This window comes from Hyperolius riggenbachi, chromosome 12 (genome assembly GCF_040937935.1).
Source record: "Hyperolius riggenbachi isolate aHypRig1 chromosome 12, aHypRig1.pri, whole genome shotgun sequence".
NCBI lineage: Eukaryota > Metazoa > Chordata > Amphibia > Anura > Hyperoliidae > Hyperolius > Hyperolius riggenbachi.
The window spans coordinates 203,380,189-203,405,305 of record NC_090657.1 but is presented as its reverse complement, the minus strand read 5'-3'; the positions used below and the strand labels follow the sequence as shown (position 1 = coordinate 203,405,305).

At 46.0% G+C, this 25,117-nt stretch overlaps 1 protein-coding gene across 4 annotated transcripts in view; it reads left to right on the top strand.

Annotated features, from left to right (window-relative positions):
• The window catches only part of SPAG9 (sperm associated antigen 9), a 171,581-nt gene that overhangs the window by 54,755 nt on the left and 91,709 nt on the right, over positions 1–25,117 (top strand). For all 4 annotated transcript variants that reach the window (XM_068262636.1, XM_068262633.1, XM_068262634.1 and 1 more), the window contains exons 2-3: positions 10,901–11,021; positions 20,701–20,771. In XM_068262636.1, coding sequence (XP_068118737.1) covers positions 10,901–11,021; positions 20,701–20,771 — 192 coding nt within the window. The remainder of the gene's footprint in view (positions 1–10,900; positions 11,022–20,700; positions 20,772–25,117) is intronic.

The window sequence follows — 25,117 nt, the reverse complement described above, 5'->3', positions numbered from 1 at the left end:
GAACGTACCTGTGAGCTCAGCAACCCCAAAATGCCCGGAAGACTACGGAAAACAACTGTGATGGATGACCGAAAAATTCATACCCTGTGAAGAAAACACCCTTCACAACAGTTGGACAGATCAAGAACACTGGTTAGGTGTATGTGTGTCAAAATCAACAATCGAGAGAAGACTTCACAAGAGTGAATACAGAGGGTTCATCACAACATGTAAACCATTGTTGAGCCTCAAAAACAGAAAGGCCAGATGAATCTAAAAAGACCTTCACAGTTCTGGAACAACATCCTATGGACAGATAAGACCAAGATCAACTTGTGCCAGAGTGATGGCAAGAGAACTGCTCATGATCCCAAGCATGCAGTCCTGGCCAAAAGATTTGAGACTGTACGGGATTTCCTCTTAGGGCTACCCTCGTTGCCATGGCGATGATCGGAATGTCATCGACGTCATGACGTCAGGGGGAGTCCCGATCCACCACATAGCGCAGCCTGGCAGTGATTGGCCAGGCTGCGCTGGGGGAGGGGTGTCCTCGTTTGTGGCGAGTGGCGGCGTGTTTTTAAAAAAAATTGTAAAAAAAGACCCACCAGGGCCTGAACAATCCACCGCGGAGGTAATGGACGAGCTTTGCTCGTCCATACCGCTAAGGTGGTTCATGACAGCAATGAAATACAGTTGAAAGGGTGTTTTGGGGATTCAGTTAATTTTCATGGCAAAGGACTATGCAACTCCTCTGAACACTCTTCATAACATTCTGGAGTATATGCAAATTGCTATTCTAAAAAGTTAAGCACCAACTTTTCTAATTTCAAATATTTTTGACAATCTCAAAACTTTTAGCCAGGACTGTATAACCTCAGTGAAGCACGGTGGTGTTAGTGTCTGGGTGTAGACATGCATGGCTGCCAATGAAACTGGTTATTGATGATGTGACTGCTGACAAAAGCAGCAGGATGAATTCAGAAGTGTTTCGGGCAATATCTGATTATTATTATGATCTTCCCACCCCGGCCATCCACGAACCTCCCAGATGTGCATGTCACTGTAAACCACACTACCATTCGCCCTACCTCTCAAGCCCGCTGTCTGGGTGTCACCCTGGACTCCGCACTCTCCTTCACTTCCCACATCCAAAACCTCACAAAGTCCTGCAACTTCCACCTTCGTAACATCTGTAAGATTCGCCCTTTCCTGACCTCTGCCACCACCAAACTCCTCATCCATGCCCTCATAATTTCCCGCCTTGACTACTGCAATGCCCTGCTGTCTGGTCTCCCTATGACCAGGAACAGCCCCACTGCAGTCCATCATGAATGCGGCAGCCAGAATTATCCACTGATCTCATCGCTCCACCACGGCAGATCCCCTCCTAGAATCCCTCCACTGGCTTCCTATCCAGTCCAGAATCAGATTCAAGATACTGTGTCTGACCTACAAATCTGTCCACAAAACCTGTCCAACCTACATTTCCGATCTTACTCAGAGGTACACACCTAGCCGCTCACTCCGCTCTTCCAATGAACTTCGCCTAACCACCCCCCGCATCACCCAGTCCCATGCACGCCTCCAGGACTTCTCAAGGGCTGCTCCAACACTATGGAACTCCCTACCTCCACCCATTAGGGCAGCCCCCTCCTTCAAAATCTTCAAGAAAGCCCTCAAAACTCACCTTTTCACTCTGGCCTACTACCCCTCACAAGTGCTCTAAACCTACAGCTGAACTCTGGTCCCCTACCATTCGTGTCCTTACCTCTCCCTCTAGATTGTAAGCCTTTGGGCAGGGTCCTCCTCCTTTTGTGTCCTACCTGATCTTGCACCTCCATTACTGTGAACCCATGCTATGCATCTGAGTGAACCTAACTTGCCTAATCTCCATGCTCCATCCAGTGACTGACTAAGCATTACCTGGTACTCATACTATGGTGTGTGATCTGGTTTTCTTGTATTCCTGTATTGTCATATTGCTGTATGTCACCCCTAAATATTGTCTGTAACCTAAACTAATGTCCAGCTCTGTGTAATATGTTGGCGCTTTATAAATACAATAAATAAATAAATATTCAGCCAAATGCTTCAGAACTCATTGGAAGATGGACTATGGCCCAAAATATGCTTCAAAAGCAACCGAAGATTGTTTGAAGGGGAATAAGTGGAATGCTATGCAGTGTCCAAGTCAATCACCTGACCTGAATCTGACTGATCATGCGTTTCACTTGCTGAAGACAAAACTGAAGGGAAAATGCCCCAAGAACAAGCAGGAACTGAAGACTGTTGCAGTAGAGGCCTGGCAGAGCATCCCCAGGGATGAAACCCAATGTCTGGTGAGGTCTATGCGTTCCAGACTTCAGGCTGTATTTGACTTCGAAGCATTTACAACCAATTATTAAAAAGTGAAAGTTTGATTTATGATTATTATTCTGTCCCATTACTTTTGGTTCTTTAACAAGTGGGAGTCACATATTGCAAACTGTTGTAATTTCCACACTGTTCACCTGATTTGGATGTAAATGCCCCTACATTAAAGTCTGCAGTTAAAGCACATCATGTTCTTTTCATTTCAAATCCAGTGTCAATATAACAGCAGAGCTCCGTGAGGCAGTGAGGAGCCGGTTTTCATTGGCTCAGCGAGTGGGCTTCAGCGATGGGAGAGCGGTGTGAACGGCGAGAGAAATGGGTCTCTGTTGCATGGCGTCGGTGAGCCCCGTTTTTTTTTTTTTTTTTTTTTTTTTTTACCCAGGAGTCTCTGGTCTCTAAAGGGCCAGACACTACTGATACTGAAGTAGTTAAAAGGAAATAAATGTCAGCCTCTCGGGCTGCACGGTTTTTCGGTTTAAAACCGAAACCGCGTTTCGAGGCAAGACGATCTGCTGATCGTCAGTACCTTCGGTTTTTCGGTCCGCTGTCTGTAACATCTTGCTTCTGGCCCCGCTGTGCGCGGATTGGTCAGAAGCAGTGAATATGTATAAGTGTTAATGAGTGGGGGGCGGATCCACTAGAGTGAGCCAGGCACGTCATACAGCATTACCGATCACTGGCTAGCGATAGAATGACGGCAGCGGTAGGCGGAGATGTACAGAGCATACAGCCCCGCCTACCGCTGCCGTCATTCCATCGCTAGCCAGTGATAGGTAATGCTGTATGATGTGCCCGGCCGCTCGCTCTAGTGGATCCGCCCCCACTCATTAACACTTATACATATTCACTGCTTCTGGCCAATCCGCGCACAGCGGGGCCAGAAGCAAGATATTACAGACAGTGGACCAGGCAGTGCAGACCGTGAGCCAAACCCAAGCCCCCCCCCCCCCCCCCCCCCCCCCCCGCCCAAAGTGCGAAAAGCAGGAATTTAAAAAAATCGGGGAAAAATCGAAATTGCAATTTCTGAGAGAAAAATCGCAATTTTGATTTTTCCCTAAAATCGTGCAGCCCTATGACAGCCTCCATATCGCTCTCATGTCAGGTTTCCTTTAAATTGACTTTCAGAAGCGTTTTCCACACCATCCCTAGTGTATTAACAGACAAGCATCTTCTGTCAGGTGCTGTATTGTGATGAGTACTTTTGAAACTCATTCACTTTTTGTTTTTACTAAACTTTCCTTAGATGGGTACTCCTGCATCCTCTCATACTCGCCTATGGTGCGCCTTCACTTTGGAGGTCAGTTTGCACCATCAGTCCGGACTGCCTTGCAGCCTGAAGCCCCCCAGAGCTGCTTTTGCTCCATTTAGTACTTGCTCGACTCTGTCTCCACTCATACCAAGTTGCTACCTCCCAGCATCCTCTTTTATCTAAATGACAGTTATTGGTCCTATTCAATGCCTATTTTAGTGACACTTCATGGTGTTCTTTAACTGATTTAGATTGCAACTTCACTTACTTTTTAAAGCCGACCTGAACTCGGAACTTTCTATCCGCTATGAAAGATAAGCAAACCACATAATAACCGTTAAAGAAAAAAAACATTTATTAGTTACAACTGATACAAATCTGCAGTGTGTCTACTTCCTGCATTCATGGAAGCAGACATATTGTTTACCAATTAGATCTCTGATTACTGATACTATCTAGTGAGATCCTGTCTGCAGGTTCTGCTGTAATGTCTGCCATGACAGAAATGGTGGAGGCTGCCATTACAGTTTGACCTCCTAAACCGCGCTAATTTCTTGGTCTTAACACTTTCTCAATGGTTCATCTAGAACAGGTATGCAGAGGAAGTGTTCATAAAACACAGGGAGGAAGGGGAACAGCTCTACAACTGTGAGGCAGACCACACTGAGGGCCCTTTCACACGGAGGCCAAATTGACGCTCTCTACCGCAGCCTAATACTTCCCTATGGGGAAGTTCATTCTTCCCATGTTGCGGTCCTCTGCGGAAGTCCCTAATCTATTGCTAGCTCAGAACTACGTTACCGTGCGGGAGCTGTGATGATCTGCTTCGGCCCTGAAGTCATGTTAGTCTATAGCAACGCCTTTAAAAAAAAAAAAAAAAAAAAAGTAGACGTTGCGGTGTGCATGCGTGAAAGCGTATTTTTACAATACGCTTCCATACACTTCTGCATACCCCGAAGCAGGAAGTGACCGCAAGCACGCGCCACTTCCTGCTTGGCTGGTGGCGGGACAGGGAACTCCGCGGTGCTCACTGAAGGCTTGTTTCTGGTCGGTGCAGCGGGCGAAACGCACCGCATCGCTTCCGCTAGTTTTCAGTGTGAAACCGGCCTGAAAGTCCACACCAACAGCGAGATTGTCAAAAGGACAGATAAACAATTCCAACAGACATCGTGTAACTATCTTTTTTTAAGAAAATTAACATTAAGCCATGACTGGCGGGAATACAAGAGTGCAAACTGGCTTCAGTAGCGGGTGGCACCTGGCTTTTGAGTTTTTCTCCGATTTGCTGATCGTGGAATTGGCTTCTAAAACTTTCCTGTTGGCTCCTGAATTCCAAATTCATTTGTTAACCTCTAGTCTTATGTTTGTGCAGGCATTCCTCTTCCTGCACAGCCTCCCCAGATCAGTAAGGGGCGTGTACTGTACACTTGCTTTCTACGCTAAGGAGTTTGTCATGAGTAGTACCTGTTAGCACCGCTGGCTGCCATCGTGTAATATGCATGTAGTTACAACCTCACTGCCATGCCTACACCAACCTCACTGCGGCTACGCCCACACTGACCTCACTGCTGCTACATCTACTACTGCTATACCTAACCCCAACCTCACTGCGGCTACGCCCACACTGACCTCACTGCCGCTACATCTACTACTGCCATGCCTAACCCCAACCTCACTGTCGCTACACCAACCTCACTGCGGCTACGCCCACACTGACCTCACTGCCGCTACACATAACACTGACCTCACTGCTGCTACATCTACTACTGCCATGCCTAACACCCACCTCACTGCTGCTACATCTACTACTGCCATGCCTACACCAACCTCACTGCGGCTACGCCCACACTGACCTCACTGCCGCTACACCAAACACTGACCTCACTGCTGCTACACACAACACTGACCTCCCTGGATGCTACACCCAACACTAGCCTCACTGCTGCTACATCTACTACTGCCATGCCTACACCAACCTCACTGCGGCTACGCCCACACTAACCTCACTGCCGCTACACATAACACTGACCTCACTGCCGCTACACATAACACTGACCTCACTGCTGCTACATCTACTACTGCCATGCCTACACCAACCTCACTGCAGCTACGCCCACACTGACCTCACTGCCACTACACAACACTGACCTCACTGCCGCTACACATAACACTGACCTCACTGCTGCTACATCTACTACTGCCATGCCTACACCAACCTCACTGCGGCTACGCCAACACTGACCTCACTGCCGCTACACATAACACTGACCTCACTGCTGCTACATCTACTACTGCCATGCCTAACTCCCACCTCACTGCTGCTACATCTACTACTGCCATGCCTAACCCCAACCTCACTGCGGCTACGCCCACACTGACCTCACTGCCGTTACACATAACACTGACCTCACGGACGCTACACCCAACACTAGCCTCACTGCTGCTACATCTACTACTGCCATGCCTAACACCCACCTCACTGCTGCTACGCCCACACTGACCTCACTGCTGCTACACATAACACTGACCTCACTGCTGCTACATCTACTACTGCCATGCCTAACCCCAACCTCACTGCGGCTATGCCCACACTGACCTCACTGCTGCTACATGTGCTACTGCCATGCCCAACCCCGACCTCACTGTCTACGCCCACACTGACCTCACTTCTGCTACATCTACTAATGCCATGCCTACACCAACCTCACTGCGGCTACTCCCACACTGACCTCACTGCCGCTACACATAACACTGACCTCACTGCTGCTACATCTACTACTTGCCATGCCTACACCAACCTCACTGCTGCTACGCCAACACTGACCTCACGGACGCTACAACCAACACTAGCCTCACTGCTGCTACATCTACTACTGCCATGCCTAACACCAACCTCACTGCGGCTACGCCCACACTGACCTCACTGCCGCTACACATAACACTGACCTCACGGACGCTACACATATCACTGACCTCACGGATGCTACACCGAACACTGACCTCACGGATGCTACATCTACTACTGCCATGCCTACACCAACCTCACTGCGGGTATGCCCACACTGACCTCACTGCCGCTACATCTACTACTGCCATGCCTAAAACCCACCTCACTGCTGCTACATCTACTACTGCCATGCCTACACCAACCTCACCGCGGCTACGCCCACACTGACCTCACTGCCGCTACACATAACACTGACCTCACGGATGCTACACCCAACACTAGCCTTATTGCTGCTACATCTACTACTGCCATGCCTAACACCAACCTCACTGCCGCTACGCCCACACTGACCTCACTGCCGCTACACCCAACACTGACCTCACTGCTGCTACATCTACTACTGCCATGCCTACACCAACCTCACTGCGGCTATTCCCACACTGACCTCACTGCCGCTACACATAACACTGACCTCACAGACGCTACACATAACACTGACCTCACGACGCTACACCCAACACTGACCTCACTGCTGCTACATCTACTACTGCCATGCCTACACCAACCTCACTGCGGCTACACCCACACTGACCTCACTGCCGCTACACATAACACTGACCTCACGGACGCTACAACCAACACTAGCCTCACTGCTGCTACATCTACTACTGCAATACCTACACCAACCTCACTGCCGCTACGCCCACACTGACCTCACTGCCGCTACACATAACACTGACCTCACTGCCGCTACTCATAACACTGACCTCACTGCTGCTACATCTACTACTGCCATGCCTAACACCAACCTCACTGCGGCTACGCCCACACTGACCTCACTGCCGCTACATCTACTACTGCCATGCCTAAAACCCACCTCACTGCTGCTACATCTACTACTGCCATGCCTACACCAACCTCACTGCGACTACGCCCACACTGACCTCACTGCGACTACGCCCACACTGACCTCACTGCCGCTACACCCAACACTAGCCTCACTGCTGCTACATCTACTACTGCCATGCCTAACACCAACCTCACTGCGGCTACGCCCACACTGACCTCACTGCTGCTACACATAACACTGACCTCACTGCTTCTACACATAACACTGACCTCACTGCTGCTACACATAACACTGACCTCACTGCTGCTACACATAACACTGACCTCACTGCTGCTACACATAACACTGACCTCACTGCTGCTACACATAACACTGACCTCACTGCTGCTACACATAACACTGACCTCACTGCTGCTACACATAACACTGACCTCACTGCTGCTACACATAACACTGACCTCACTGCTGCTACACATAACAGTGACCTCACTGCTGCTACACATAACACTGACCTCACTGCTGCTACACATAACACTGACCTCACTGCTGCTACACATAACACTGACCTCACTGCTGCTACACATAACACTGCCATGCCTAACACCAACCTCACTGCGGCTACGCCCACACTGACCTCACTGCTGCTACACATAACACTGACCTCACTGCTGCTACACATAACACTGACCTCACTGCTGCTACACATAACACTGACCTCACTGCTGCTACACATAACACTGACCTCACTGCTGCTACACATAACACTGACCTCACTGCTGCTACACATAACACTGACCTCACTGCTGCTACACATAACACTGACCTCACGGACGCTACACATAACACTGACCTCACGGACGCTACACATAACACTGACCTAACGGACGCTACACCTAACACTATCCTTAGTGACAGTACGCTTACCTATCAATCATAAAGTTGCGCCGGCTGTTACCAATCATCGTAGCTGGAGCGCCGCCACTTGCACAGTCATACCAAATCTAAACACCCCGGCGCACTATAGCCATAATTGACATGGCGGACTATAATTCTGCTGGGATGCAGTCTGTCGCATTGAAATTAAAGGGTAACTGGCCTGAGAGTGAGCTGAAGGCTGCTATGTTTATTTTCAGCGCCTGGCTGTCCTGCTTATTCTCTGCCTCTAATACTTTTAGCCATAGACCGTGAACAAGCATGCAGCAGATTAGTGTTTGACTGAACAGACCACTATCGTGAAAAAAATATTTAAAATTCATGTGGATGCATATGTATAATATGTGCATTTATTCCAGAATAAAATACACTACAAATTATTTTTTTCCTATCTAGCTGTCACTTACGGTACGCAGTAAAAATCAAACAGGTTCTAGAGTAGTCCAGCTCCTCATGGGGGCTCTTTGGGCTTTCTTTATTTTTAAAAGCACTTACTGAACAGCAGCAGTTGCTCAACCCAACTGCCAGAATAGTGTGCAAGCAAGTAGGTGGTCTGGCTGACATCTTTATATTTTGTAGATCCTTTTCATGGAGGTTTTTTTTTCTAAAGAATGAAGAAAATACTGGGAATCCCCTGTGAGTAAATGGACTAATCCAAAACGTGTCAGATCTATCTGACTAAGTGACTGCAACATAAAAGTAATATGTTGTGCATCTTACTCTGGGAGACGTGTACTTCTTATACATATGTATGTTGAATTTCACAATTTTTAGCAATAGTCGTCGTTTAAGTTTGACCAATTTTGCACCATGCTTGTTTCAGGTGTGTGATTCAGACACTACTGATGCATGAAAGATTGTCAGGATGCCAGGTAACTGGTATAGTTTAAAAGGAAACAGATATTGCAGTTTCCATATACCTGTCAGGTCAGTTGTCCTTTAAGTGCTTTGTTGGGGGGTTAGGGTGCAGTCTGTTTCCCACTTTAGGTTTATTTGGCTGAATGCTATTGTATTTCCCCAATGTGTCGACTTCTCAATCAGTATTGGTAACCATCTTTCTCCCCGCCTCCCCCTTCACCCTACCCCTACCACAACATAGTACATCCTAGAGCCCAGCCTACATATCTATACAGGAATTTTTTGCACAGTGTTGCTCTAAGTGGTCATAAAAGTTTGTTTCCCCCTAGACCAGGAATTTGACGCTAATCTGCCCTATTTCATTAGTGTTTGCTTTTTTTGCTGACCATATAAAAGGCAGCCTATGCTGGCTGCCAGTGAATGCGGGCAGAGACAAGTGGATCTGCCAGGATTTGCCTAATCTTTTTAGATTGCTGCTGCTGTGTGCCATCCCTGACATCTTGTGTTCACTGAATGCTTTTTGCTGTTCTTCTTCAAGCCTCCTTTCATAATTCAAGGAGCAGCCTGCCCCCTAGTGTCCTCACTCAGAACTCTCCTGCACTTCTCTAGCATACTGCAGAAGTTTGTCCAGCATATGTATGCCAGCACTTCCGGTGTTGCACTCCTCTCCCTGTGTGTATGTGTGATTTGGGATGGGGGGGGGGGTTGCCAGGTTTATTTTTCCCCAAAAAGAGATTCGCTGGCTGTCATGTTCCTACCTTCTTATAGTATTTAAAATTTTTACAATTTTTTCTTACAAGGAAGAAAATGGAGTCCTCTAAGATGTTAGGTCTGTATCAGAGACATTCCCGCGAGAATGATCACTGTAATTTCCCGTTAACTTGGCATTGTCTTATATTCTGGAGGGATACTTTATCCGGAGCCATAGATTGTGCCCGCCCCTTCCTGTCTTTCTGAACTGCTTCCACTGGCCAGCTGTCCCCTTCCCTAGTCATTTGGCATTGGTGAGAGATATCCTGGGCACCGTACTTTGGTTACCCTAGTATACCTTTTACAAGCTGAGAGATAGTTATAACCCAGTTTTCTGCACGTGGAAAGTATTTTGTGTGTGTAGCCCATAGCAACCAGTCTTGACTACAAATCAGCCCTTGGATTGTTAGCCCGGATTCACATGGCCGGCATTCGGTGGCTCGTTTTTGCTGATGTCAAATGCTTTTCTTCTTCTGAACAGAAAAGTGTTGGGATTCTTTTACCATTGCGTTGTCCAGAGCTGTGGAATCGGAGTCGAGGATTCCGAGCAATTTTGGGTACCTGGAGTCTGTTTCATAAACTGAGGAGTTGGTTGATTTTTTGTACTGACTACAGCCCTGGGGTGTCGTCATGTCTTTGAGTCGCTGGGGGGAGGAGCCGCGAGCGCAGCCAGTGCTAGAAGCTGCATGCAGCGTCCCTTGTCCGTGCACACTAATCAGAAGTTTGTAGCATTATTTTAAAAAGCCTGCAGATCCCAGATAAAATCATAGACATCAGGCAAGTCCTTATTATACATCATTATTTTATGTGTATTTAACTTTTTAAGCACCTTATTAACACAGGTTTACATATAACAACACTCCAAAATATTGCTTGTCGTTGCATGTGGTTTTTGCCCTCATGGTTTTGTGTCGGGATCATTACAATTTTTAGTAACCGTTGGCCGATGTTTTATCCCCAGAAATTTATTGAGTTTGAAGACTCCCAAGAGCAAGATAAGAAGGATCTGCAGGTCCGCGTGGAGAACCTGGAATCGCAAATCCGGCAGCTGGAGCTGAAAGCGAAAAATTATGCAGATCAAAGTAAGTGTGAGGCAGATTCAGGTGACAGCTTGTGGGCTTAATTCTACCCATCGTCTGGTCGCCGGTAGTTCCTCCGAACCATCTTCTCATGGATACTTAGCTTTACTCTCTAACTACTGCAAAGTCCCTGTTATCCAGAACTCAGGCAACCGGAAGTCTTAGCTAACCGGCATGGCTGAGGGGATAACTGGGGGTGTTAGCAGCCTTTTCAATACTTCTTGAGACTCCAGTGATGGCTTGCAGCCTTCCTCTTGCTCCTAGTAGACTTCTAGTTGCTTCCAACGTCCCTGCACAGCTTCTGGCACGTCACGTGACTCGACGTGGGTCAGGTGACCCGCCGACTTCCTGCACGGAGGACACTGGAATGCCGCTGGGAGCAAGAGGAAGGCTGCAAGATGTTGCTGGAGGCTCAGTAAGTATCTATGGGGAAGGTTTGTGCTTTATAGGTCGGTTGCTCAAGTAACCGGCAAGCACATGTATCAGGTTGTCCCCTCTGGTGCTGGATACCAGGGAGACTGCTATATCTAACTGTCTCCCCCTGTTCTATAGGCCCATCTATTTCTATAGTAGTCCTTAGGGGTGATCACCGGTATGCAAATTGTTCTGAGTTGATGCAAATTTATACAAATTATTATGCAAATGTATGCAGCTTGAAAATGGGCCAATCAATTTAAACCTGGATTTAAATTGATTGGACCATTTTCAAACTGCATGAATATGCATACAAATTTGCATAATGTCGGAACAATTTGCATCTCATTGATCAACCCCAGTGGTCCTACAGGGGAAAAGCACTTTTCCAATATTTTCCTATAATTCACTCTTCCCCTTAGAGCTTTTTCATCTTGTGTAAAGGTGCCCATACACTCGTCAGACTGGCAGCAGATAGATAAGAAATGCATCTGATGATCTATCTCATGCGTTTTTAGAACATTTTTTACCAGGATAGAATTCCAATAGATTTCAGTTTGAAATCTATTGAAATTCGATCTGATGGCATTTTTTTGCCATCAGATTTCCATAAAGGCCAATGCAAACTGATAAGCAATCTCATCAGATCGACCTAAATTTTCCACCCTGCAAGTTCGATGGAAATCCATCGAAATCGGCCGTCGATCGGTCGATTGGCCAACCGATTTGCGATCGATCGGGATCGATCGGTCGGCCAGAAAATCGGCTGAGTGTATGGGCTGCTTTAAAAATAACTTTTTGGCACGTGAAAAAGTACTATGATAATTATTCTGAGTATTTTCTTGTTTTGTTTGCTGGAGATTTAAAGGGAATTTTATTGATAAGGTGTAAGAATATCACCTGGGAGAAAAATTCTGAGAAAAAAATAAAGCAAGTCCCTCTCCCTCTTATTAATTTCCCTCCTCTTTAACCACCCTGGCGTTCTATTGAGATCGCCAGGGCGGCTGCGGGAGGGTTTTTTTTTAATTAAAAAAAAACTATTTCATGCAGCCAACTGAAAGTTGGCTGCATGAAAGCCCACTAGAGGGCGCTCCGGAGGCGTTCTTCCGATCGCCTCCGGCAAGCATAAGTAACAAGGAAGGCTGCAATGAGCAGCCTTCCTTGTTTGGCTTTCCTCGTCGCCATGGCGACGAGCGGAGTGACGTCATGGACTATTGTTCCGGCTGCGCAGGGCTTAGGCGGCTGGGGGGACCCTCTTTCGCCGCTGCTCGCGGCGGATCGCCGCAGAGCGGCGGCGATCAGGCAGCACACGCGGCTGGCAAAGTGCCGGCTGCGTGTGCTGCTTTTTATTTGATCCAAATCGGCCCAGCAGGGCCTGAGCGGCACCCTCTGGCGGTAATGGACGAGCTGAGCTCGTCCATACCGCTAAGGTGGTTAAAGGATACATGAGGTGACATGATGAGAGACACACAGATAACAAGGCTGTTTTCCTTTTTTCTTCCTCTGCTTGAGGGCTGGAACCCACAAGGGCGATTTCGAGGGCATTTTTGGAGCGTTACAGAACGCTATACAATACAATACAATAACATTTGTAAAGCGCTTTTCTCCCATAGGACTCAAAGCGCATAGCTGTGTCTCAGATCAATACAGGGTTGCAGGCTGGACTGTGTTACAGAGGAGATAGTCAGGTGTTCATGAATGCCAGACTGAAGAGGTAGGTTTTCAGTTTAGACTTAAATGCTTCCAGGGATGGAGCTGTCCTGATTGGGTGTGGCAGGGAGTTCCAAAGTGTAGGGGCAGCATGGCAAAAGGCTCTGTCTCCAAAGGTTTTGAGGTGGACTCTGGGGGTGACCAAGGTGTTACGTCCTTTTGATCTAAGATTGTGGGGGGTGTGATGTAGTTGCAACAAGTCCTTCAGGTATCCAGGGCCCAGATTGTGCAAGGATTTGAATGTCAGTAAGCCAATCTTAAACAGAATTCTCCATTTTATCGGTAGCCAGTGGAGTGAGCTCAGGGTTGGTGTTATGTGGCAATGGCGGGGTTGGCTCGTTAACAGCCTTGCGGCGGCATTCTGTACTAATTGCAGGCGGCGTAAGTCTTTCTTATGCTAGCGTTTTGCCAAACCGCTCAGCTTATGTTAATGGATGGGGCAACTTCCACTGGAGCGTTTGCGATTCCTCAAATCGCAAACTCAGGACATGCAGCATTTTGGGAGCGTTAGCGCTTCAATGTGAAGTATATAAACACTGGCGTAATCACTCATCAAAACCTGCATGGAGCGATTTTGCTAGCGTTTTAACGTTACCACACACTGTAACAAAGTTAAAATTAATTGAAAGGACCAATCGGACTTTAAAACGCTAATCGCTACACAATCGCTGGCAAATTAATACACTTTGTAAAATCAATTGCTAAAACGCTCATGAAACCGCTGACAAACTGCTCATACAAAATGCTAGCGCTTGCGATTAGCAATAGCGTTTTGCAGTGGGTTCCAGGCCTAAAAGTGTAAAACATCGGGTATGCAAGTGACAGTTTCTGTCTAGGTCAGGACTAGGTCGGACTATAGCATAACTCTCACTGATCAGGATTTCCAGCCATAAAACACTTTCCTGGCAGAAACCAGGAATTAGCAAACCTGGTAAGACTATTTTTAGTAACACTCCAGGACAGGTACACTTCGAGACTTGGCTCCTCCCAGGAAACAGGAAACATCCATGAGCCTCTCTATATCTTTAACGTAACCACAGGAGTCCGGCAGTATGTACCCAAGAAACAAAACTAAAACAGGTCTAACCGCCTCCCTCCTGCTAAATCATATAATCGATTTCTATACGTCCAGTTATGTTTATACATTATTTTGAACAGAGAAATAGAAGAGGGTGGGTTACCCCCACCTGTCCTGGAGTGTTACTAAAAATAGTCTTACCAGGTTTGCTAATTCCTGGTTTTTCCATAACACTCCAGGACAGGTACACTTCGAGATGATAACAAAGAAATTAACATCACCAACCTTAGGGTGGGCTGACTGCTTGTAGGACTTTCCTTCCGAAATCCTGATCTGAAGCAGATAATCGATCCAGTCTGTAGTGACGTGCAAAGGTCCCCAGGTTCTTCCAGGTAGCCGCTCTGCAGATCTCCAGAGGCGAAGCTCCAGCCCTGTAAGCCCAGGTAGTAGCCGTTGCTCTGGTTGAATGTGCCCGGAGACTGTCTGGAGGTTGATGATCCATGACTTTATAAGCTTCCAGTATGCACAGTTTTATCCAATTGGCTAGCGTCTTTTTTGAGGCTTTCTGGCCCACCAGTTTTCCCGTAAAATTAACAAACAAAGCCTCTGATTTCCTCAATGATTTAACTCTATCAAGATATGCTAGGATCGTTTTCCTCACGTCCAGCGATTGCCACTCCTTTTCTTTGTCATTGGACGGGTTAGGAAAAAATGAAGGAAGCACTATTTCCTGCTTCCTGCAAAACATATCACCTACTTTAGGTAAGAACTCCGCACTTGTCCTCAAAATAATCCTATCTTCATGTATGATGCAATATGGCTCTTTATAAGACAGAGCCTCCAGCTCACTGATCCTTCTTGCCGTGGTAATTGAAACTAAAAAAACGGCTTTCAAAGTTAATAACTTAATGTCCATAGAATCCATGGAATTGAAGGGAGGCCGTGTCAGAGCTTTTAACACAACCGAAAGATCCCATTTGGGAAAAGGTTTCACCCTAATTGGTCTGTTTCTTTCTATAGATTTCACAAACCTAACTATTAAAGGATGAATGGCAAGCTTTTTATCTAAAAAAACAGAAAGTGCTGAAATCTGAACCTTGATTGTGCTCAAGGCTAGACCTTTGTCTATACCTGCTTGCAAAAATTCAAGAATAGTTGCAATCTCTGTAGACCTATACTGAGATTGCTGTTTCCATAAATTAAACGTTTTCCAGTACTTCAGATAGATAGCTCTGGTATTTTTCTTTCTACTCTTAATTAATGTTTCAATTACTTTATCAGACAGACCCTGTCTCCTGAGGATCAGTTCTTCAGTAACCAGGCCGACATCTTCCATCTCTCCAGGTCCTGAATTTTCTTCCCTTGCAATGTTATTATTTGATTGTTCACTGGTAGACGAAGGGGTCCTTCCGTTTTCATTTTGAGCAGAAGTGGATACCATGATCTTTTGGGCCAGTCGGGTGCAATCAGTATCATGGTCGTCTTGGATTCTGCCAGTTTCTTCAGCACAAGGGACATAAGATTCAATGGTGGGAAAGCGTAAACCAGACCGCTCGTCCACGGTTGAGCTAATGCATCCACTGCTGCTGGGTTGTCCCTGATATTTAATGAGAAAAAATAGCGGCACTTCGAATTTTCCCTGTTGGCAAAAAGATCTACTACTGGATTCCCCCATCGCTTCGCCAACTCTCGGAATCCCTGCTGACTCAATGTCCATTCCGTATTGGAAGTCTGAGTACGGCTCAACAGATCTGCACGAGTGTTCAGTGCTCCTTTTAAATGTACTGCCGTTAATGACCCTAGGTTCTGCTCTGCTAGGTCCAGTATCTCCAGAGCTAACTGTAATAATTTCATTGATCTTGTGCCCCCTTGTCGATTGACATACGCCACTACTGTGGAGTTGTCTGTTCTCAGCTGAATATGGTGTCCTCTGGTTATGTGTATTGAACCTATTATGGCCAGTTTCACCGCTAATAGTTCCCTGAAGTTTGAGGACTGAGTTTTTATATGCTTCGGCCAAAGACCCTGCATCTCGAAGTCTTGAACATGAGCGCCCCATCCTGAGCAACTTGCATCTGTTGTGAGAACCATCTCCACCGGATATTGCCACAGTCTGCCTTGTGTAAGGTGAGCTGATGTAGTCCACCACTGCAGGTCGTGTTTCACTATCCCTGTGATCAAAAGTACTTGTTCCAGGGATACCACCGTCTTGGCCCAGTTTTTTAGGATCCATGATTGCAATTTCCTTGTGTGTTTCAACGCCCATTGAATTGCTGGAGCCGTTGAGGTCAAAAGTCCCAATAATCTCATCGCTTCTCTGACTGTTATCGAGCTCTTTCCTAGAAAACCCTTTACTTCCTGAATCACCTTGTCTACTTTCGTCTGCGGAAGATAGATTTTTTGTGTTCTGGAGTCCAACAAAACCCCTAAGAATTGGATCATCTGTGTTGGTTCTAACTGGGACTTCTCCCAACTTATTATCCAGCCTGCTCGCTGAAGTTGATCTAACACCATCTCTCGGTGACTCACTAAAGTTTGTACTGATTCTGCCATGATCAGTAGATCGTCTAGATACGGGATCACCATGATCCCTTGAGCATGAAAGGAAGCCACAATCTCTGCAACCACTTTTGTAAATATTCTCGGTGCTGATTTGATTCCAAATGGGAGGCAGTTGAATTGATAATGCTGAACCCCTGTCTCCCCCTTTACTGCAAACCTCAGAAAAGTCTGTGATTCCTTTTCGACTGGAATGTGCCAGTATGCGTCCTTTAGATCTATGCTCAACATGAAGCAGTCTTTTAGCAGCAGATTTTTTATTGAAAAGATCGACTCCATCTTGAACTTCTGGTATTTTATATACGGGTTCAGGGGTTTGAGATTGAGTATTAATCGAAACTTTCCTGATTGTTTCTTCACCAAGAAGATTCTGGAATAGAATCCCTCCCCCTGTTCCCAAGCCGGGACCCAGGACACCACATCTCTTGCTAGCATGTCTTTTAAGATTTTCTCCAAGACCACCTGCTCCTCTGGGGTCAACCTTGAACTGGTTATCACAAATCTTTCCGGAGGATTCCGCAGGAAAGAAATGTGATAACCGTTTTGAATCAAGTTTAATATAAATGGGCTCGTTACAAACTCTTTCCATTGTGGGAAGAACAGGCCCAGTCTTCCTCCCACCTTTCCTTGATCGTCATTGTTGGGGCTTAGGATTGGGGACCGAATTTCTGAACAAGACATTCGGCTTACTCTGCTCTTTGTTAAATGACCAGGGACTTCTTCTCGTTTGGGTCTTTGTTTTGAGATCTTGCTTATTCCTCTGAAAAAGCCTTTTCCCCTGGCGAAAAGGTTTTTTCTTAGGAAACGATTTCTTTTTATCGGAAGTTCGCTCCAGAATATTATCTAATTCTGGCCCAAACAATAAATCGCCTGAAAATGGAATGGTACACACTTTGTTCTTTGATAAAGAACTACCATCCCAGGTCTTAATCCAAATGTGCCTTCTTGCCACATTGGAAAGACCGGCTGCTTTCGCAGTCAACCTAATAGCTTCCGTAGTAATGTAAAATGTAGATTTAAACATTACCGTAAATGAGTTTAAAATCGTTTCCTTGCTAGACCCAATTTTAATATGTCTTTCGACCTGACGCATCCACAACTCCAGTGTTCTAGCAACACAAGTTGTTGCCAACACTGGTCTGAATATTGCACAAATGGCCGACCATGTCTTCTTCAGGGCAAATTCAGCTTTTTTATCAGATTGGTCTTTCAAATTTCCCAAATCTTCGAAAGCTAGCTCATTATCTTTTTCTACTTGTGAAAAAGCCGAATCTAATTTCGGACACTTATCCCAGTATTTACAGTCCTCCTCCGAAAAAGGAAATCTCCTCTTAAACCCCCTCGACAAGAAGACTTTTTTTATCCGGGTTTTTCCATTGACTATTTATCGTCACTTTTGAAGACTCATGAACTGGAAATACCAATGGTTGGCTATTTTCCATACCAGCATATAATGCGTCATGAGTTGACACTTCCTTAGGATTGTCAATGCTTAAACCTAGTGATTCATAAATGGCTTTCAATAATTCCTCTGTTTCGCCTGCCGGAAATTTAAACTTAGAAGGTTTCTCCTTTTCCGCCTCTTTTTCTCCCTCTGAGATCTCATCCTCTGATACCTCATCAGAAACATCTTCCCAATCCTCCTCTGGCTCTGAGTCTGATAATACCGGCCGATCAGATTTGGACTTTGCTTTTTTATGTGTCGTGACTGCTGGCTCTGATACCGTAATATTTCCAGTCTCTGGTGACACAGAAACCCCTGCTGACAACTTGGCTTGGTTTAGCTCTATTGGACTTGGAACCGGAGCAACCGGTTGAGCCACCACATTCTGCGTCTGCATTAAGGAATTAGCTAACGCTTCTCTGAAGGCTTTTATGGAATCAGTCATTTCGTCTTTCATAATTCCTAGGAAATCTTTATAAGGTACTGCCGATTCCTCGTTAAGTACTCTTAAGGTACATTGCTGACAAAAAGTTTTACTCCATGAGGAAGTCAGCTTTATATTGCAGGCTGGGCATCTCCTACTGGGCTTGGGCCTAGAGCTATCGCCAGTTTCGGGATTTCCAGTCTGAAAGACACAATAATAATAGTGCTGCATCAGTCACTAGGTCCCATTAAGGACATATACCTCCACCAAGCTGAGAGGATAGTGACCATGCCCAAGGTAACCGGAACCTCACCAATAGCCATAAGCCAGCCCTGATTCCATGCTGCAACAGAGCCTCCACTAGAAACCATACACCACAGTGGTAAACAGCCCTGCACAGACCCACCAGGAACTAACCCATGTTAAGATACCCGCTAGTGCCTGAACAAACATGGTAGCAAATGATGAGACATCTAAAAAAACTCAAATAGACACACAGTCTTATGTCTCACCGCTCCTGGGACTGGGATTATGCCCTCCGGCTTCCTATTTTTCTCCTGCGTCCGGATTTCCGTCAGTGCTGCGGAGGGGTTCGCTGCAGGCACCGCTGTAAGCAGAGCTACAGGTACCGCCGCAGAGCCGACCGCTCCAGCCGTTAGGCCGTCCGAGCCGCCAGCCATCGACCCGCTCTCCATTGCAGCGATGTGGAAGTGCACTGGACGCCAGGACACCACGGCTCTTCAACCCGGCGCCCGGAAGTGACGTCAGACGGCCGCCGGAAACGTCCGCGCCGCCATCTTGAACACTGGCATCATCAGAGGAGAGCTGGCGTCCGCCTCCGCAATAGCCTCCGCTCCTCTGTGCGTCTACTTCCCGGCCGGCAGCCACCGCACATTGCGTCCTCGCCGTGGTCTTCCCTGCCCTCACCAGATGCCCACGGGCCCGTCAAGCAGAGGCAGTACAAGCGACCGAAGGAAGGGGTTAGTACGGAACCTCCCTTCCCTGTCTGTTTGCCACACCGCCCTTAGCCCCCCAAGCTCTCCAGGACAGGTAGCACTGCATATAGAGAGACCTGTTCCCAGAACAGGAAACATCCATACTGCCGGACTCCTGTGGTTACGTTAAAGATATAGAGCGGCTCATGGATGTTTCCTGTTTCCTGGGAGGAGCCAAGTCTCGAAGTGTACCTGTCCTGGAGTGTTATGGAAAAAATTGCTTCTGAGAAAGCAAATAAGGGTTCATACATTTTAGTTCTTCTATATTCAATGCACGTGTCATTGACAAGAGTTAAGGAAACGGTGTAAACTTAAAAAAGTAGGTTTAAAAAATAAAATGAAACCGTGGGATATCTAAAAAAGTAATTATTAGGAGCATAGATAAAATTATTCATCTCATCACTTTTTCATGTTTCCTTTAAAACACACGCATACACACGTATGCAATTTTTTGTACTTCAAATTCTTATAGGCTTCCGACTGTCACTGGCAGTCAACAGGCTGTATATATATTTTTTTATTTTATTTATTAATTTTTTTTTAATGGTTTTTGGCTGTTTTTTTGTTTTCCTGGGGGAAAAAAGCCATCCTGGCCCTTAAAGGGAATCTGAAGTGAAAATAAATGTATGATATAATGATTTGTATATGAAATACAGCTAAGAAATAAATAAAACCTTAGCAGCACAGATATGAGTCTAAAGATGTTATCTATGCAAAAGAGCTTCACTGATCTCTCTGACTTTCAAACTCGCAGAGAGCTCTGTCTCCTGAAGCTTATTATCTCAAGTGTCTGTCACTGTATTTTGTTTTTTCTGCAGAGGAAAGTTCAAATGGTCATTAGCCAGCTCTGTGAAATCATTTACAATGCTGAGTAATGTGTAAATTGCAAATATTAGAGAATGATGCAATGTTATAAAAAAAAACCCCGATATAACTGAAAATAAAAATGAGACTTTTTTTTGCTACTAATGTTCTATTAATTATCAGTACTACACAACCAATTCATTGTATCATCATTTTTTTTTTTTTTTTGCCTCAGTGTCCCTTTAACCCCAGCATGCTATATCTGACTATTATTCTTTCCTGCCAATAATCTGTGTTATCTCGTTTTCTTGCAGTCAGTCGATTGGAGGAAAGAGAGGCGGAGCTAAAGAAGGAATATAACTCCCTCCATCAGCGACATTCAGAGGTACGGGCTTTCTGATCCGCTGTTAGCCATCTGTTCCGTAATGAACATGTCTCAGGACTATTGCTGACAATCAACTGCAAATATATCTCCACCCAGAACTGTGAAGGCAGCCATACTCTGGTCTCTTGCGACGTGATTACACCACTGATTGCTTCACCTCTGCTGCAGAAGTTGTGCAGCCATATAGAAGATAAAAACAAGGAACACCAAGAGCCCCAATAGTGTAATATGTACTAGTAAATGGTTACTAGACAGAGTAAATATTAATACTCACTAACCAGGGTTACCATTAGGCAACCACTGTAAAGGCAGGTGGGGAGATTTTCCTGATCCCACTCAGGAATAAGAAGTCGCTCTCTGTAGATGAGAAAAAGGGGGGTTCAATCCTCCACCCAGGGTGGACTCAATATTATGCAGGAGAACAGAGGCGCCAAAAGGATAAAAGGAAGCTTAATGAGCTTAAAAACCAAATTCTTGGTAAATAGAGGTGGTAGTGGTGGACTTACCTCCTCCAAGTAGACACACGACTGTAGTAAAGACAGTCAATATATTTTATTTATGAACTCTAAATATGCAACGCGTTTCGCAGGTTTGATCCCGCTTCATCAGGCAATAACAACGGAGCAATAGCATATGTGGTCAGTAGAAGAGCCAGGCACCTCCCTTCACTCTACCTTCCTCTTAAGTGTATGGGCACTCCCACCCTGTACACACTTGCTCCTTTACCCTGTGCAGAAGGGGCATGATGGAATTGCTAGAATAGCCTGGCATACTAAGCTGTTCCCTTATGTGTCACATTGTCGGGGGGGGGGGGGGGGGGGATGGGGGGTTAGCCTGTACAGTGGGGAGGGGAAGGGGAGGCAGCCAGGAACACTTTGCTCTGAAAAGACTGTAAAGAGGAACTCCAGTGCAAATAAAGTAATGATTGAAAGTGCTTAATTTTTACAATAATTATGTAGAAGTTATTTAGTCAGTATTTGTCCATTGTAAAATCTTTCCTCTCCCTGATCTACCTATCACATGGCAACATTTTTGCTGCTGGCAGGTGATGTCACTGGAAGGAGATGCTGCTTGCTTTTTTGGCAGTTGGAAACCGCTTTTATTTCCCACAATGCGCCACGGCTCCCACAGTATGATGTCAGCACCATAGTCCTGACATCACACTGTGAGAGGGGTTTCACCACAATATCAGCCATACAGAGCCCCCTGATGATCCATTTGAGAAAAGGTAGAGATTTCTTGGAGTAAAGTGGGTATCAGCTACTGATTGGAAGTTCAATCCATGGTTACGGTTATCTTTAAAGCACACCTGAACTGAGAGGGATATGGAAGCTGCCAGTCAGACTTCAGTCAGAAACCTCTGATCTCTATGCTTGTTCAGGGCCTGTTGCTAAGGGTGTTGTGAGCACAGCATCTGCAGGACATCCAGGCAATCTGTATTGCTTAAAGGATACCAGAGCTGAATGAAAAAGTAACAAGGGGAGCAGGCATGTATATGAAGTAGTCCTCATGCCCCCTGTCCTTCGTTCCACTCCTTTATTGCGCAAATTCCCCCCGCAGCCACTCCTTGGTCAGTTATTAGGGTGCTGGCCTGGCTGTGTGTGTCCTTGATACCACTGCCAGGAGCGCTCTACACACGCACACAATGTAGTTGTGACGTCTTGCGCAGAGCAACTGTGGGTATGCCATCAAGGACGCACACAGCCAGGTCAGCTCCTGTGCAATAATGCCCAACCAGGAATTGTGCAATAAAGAAGGGGGCGGAGGAGAACTGGGGGGGGGGCATTTGTGCAATAAAGAAGGGGGCGGAGGAGAACTGGGGGGGGCATTTGTGCAATAAAGAAGGGGGCGGAGGAGAACTGGGGGGGGGGCATTTGTGCAATAAAGAAGGGGGCGGAGGAGAACTGGGGGGGGGGGGGCATGAAGACTACTTAATATACATGCCTACTCCCCCCCCCCCCCTTTTATGGTTTCCTTTAAACAATACAGATTGCCTGGCTATCCTGCTGCTGCTCTGCCTACGATACCCTCATCCACATACCCTGAACAAGCATGCAGATCAGGCGTTTCTGACAAGTCTGATTGGATTAGCTGCATGCTTGTTTCAGGAGTTTGATTCAGACACTACTACAAGCAAAGAGATCAGCAGGGGAGCCAGGCAACTGTTATTGTTTAAAAGGTAATGAATATTGCAGCCATCATATTTCTCTCAGTTCAGGTAAACTTTCATTTTGTTTGGGGAAACGTAAGATTCCTTTTGATGACTATTGGCTGGATGCAATCATGTCACTTTCGGTTTAACCACCTTAGCGGTAACCCCGAGTCAGGCGTGGGATGGAAATCCACAGTTCAGAGCAGTAATCCCGAGTTGGATCCATCTGAGGTGTGGAATGTGCAGGGCTGCTGCAGATCTATCTAGCGGTATGATTTTTACGGTCTGAAAGCGTGTGAAAAAAGCACCGCTTTTGGAAAAAAAATCTGGAAATAATCATACCTGCCTCATCTGTAATGCTATGGATGGAAGAACTTGAACACCCCTAGAATCCAACTCAAAACCTTTGGAGCCAGATCCAGGTCATGCTGCGCTTACCTTTTGGAACGCCTTGAAACACCAAATCATTTCAGCCCTGGAGGTGTTAAAATCAAAATTGAAAAGCCACCTGATTGGTCTAGCATTCATAATCTCATACATTTTTCACCTGTTATGCTGGGAATAAAAAAAAAAGAGATTTTTCAGTCAATTTACTGTCCGATCTTATTTTTGATCTATTTTCTTTTCAATTTCCTTATCTTGTCTTACCAATTTCCATTCACTTCTATGAGAAATTGATCAGAAAACAAGATCGGACATGTCGAAAATTATCTATCGAACCATCTATCTGCTAAAAAAACTTATGGTGTATTCCCAGCATAACACCTCCCAAACGGCAATTACCTCATATAATCGTGTATAAGCCTAATTTTTTAACACAAAAAAAATTGCTAAAAAGTTACCCCCTCGACCTATATGCGAGTCAGTGGAGCAGAACGGATGGTGGAGCAGATTTTGTTACTGGCAGAGGAGCGTAAGGATTGTATGCTAGTGATCCTGCTCTTGCCTTCTGGCTCCTTGCTGGTGTGCAGAGTGTGCTGCTCAAGACTACCTGTGCCCCCTGGCTTGTGGAGCAGAACGTGCAAGCAGCCTTGTCAGCGATGCAATGATCAGGGATTCTTCCTGTGTGGCAATTGCTGTGTCTCATATCTATGACGCCATCTAGTGGCATCTTGAGACGCAGCTGTATCATCCTTGCTGCACATCTGGCTATGGGGAAAGGGGCTGATTTGCACAGGGGGCACATCTGGCTATTGTGGAGAGGGCTATATTGTGGAAGGGGCTTATACAAGAGTCAATCACTTTTTTATGTTTTCTGAGGGGTACCTCGGCTTACAGTGGCTTGCAAAAGTATTCGGCCCCCTTGAAGTTTTCCACATTTTGTCATATTACTGCCACAAACACGAATCAATTTTATTGGAATTCCACGTGAAAGACCAATGCATAGTGGTGTACACGTGAGAAGTGGAACGGAAATCATACATAATTCCAAACATTTTTTACAAATCAATAACTGCAAAGTGGGGTGTGCGTAATTATTCAGCCCCCTGAGTCAATACTTTGTAGAACCACCTTTTGTTGCAATTACAGCTGCCAGTCTTTTAGGGTATGTCTCTACCAGCTTTGCACATCTAGAGACTGAAATCCTTGCCCATTCTTCTTTGCAAAACAGCTCTAGCTCAGTCAGATTAGATGGACAGCATTTGTGAACAGCAGTTTTCAGATCTTGCCACAGATTCTCGATTGGATTTAGATCTGGACTTTGACTGGGCCATTCTAACACATAGATATGTTTTGTTTTAAACCATTCCATTGTTGCCCTGGCTTTAGGTTTAGGGTTGTTGTCCTGATGGAAGGTGAACCTTTGCCCCAGTCTCAAGTCTTTTGCAGTCTCCAAGAGGTTTTCTTCCAAGTTTGCCCTGTATTTGGCTCCATCCATCTTCCCATCAACTCTGACCAGCTTCCCTGTCCCTGCTGAAAAGAAGCACCCCCAGAGCATGATGCTGCCACCACCATATTTGACAGTGGAGATGGTGCGTTCTGAGTGATGTGCAGTGTTAGTTTTCCACCACACATAGCTTTTTGCATTTTGGCCAAAACGTTCTATTTTGGTCTCATCTGACCAGAGCACCTTCTTCCACATGTTTGCTGTGTCCCCCACGTGGCTTGTGGTAAACTGAAAACGGGACTTCTTATGCTTTTCTGTTAACAGTGGCTCTCTTCTTGCCACTATTCCATAAAGGCCAACTTTGTA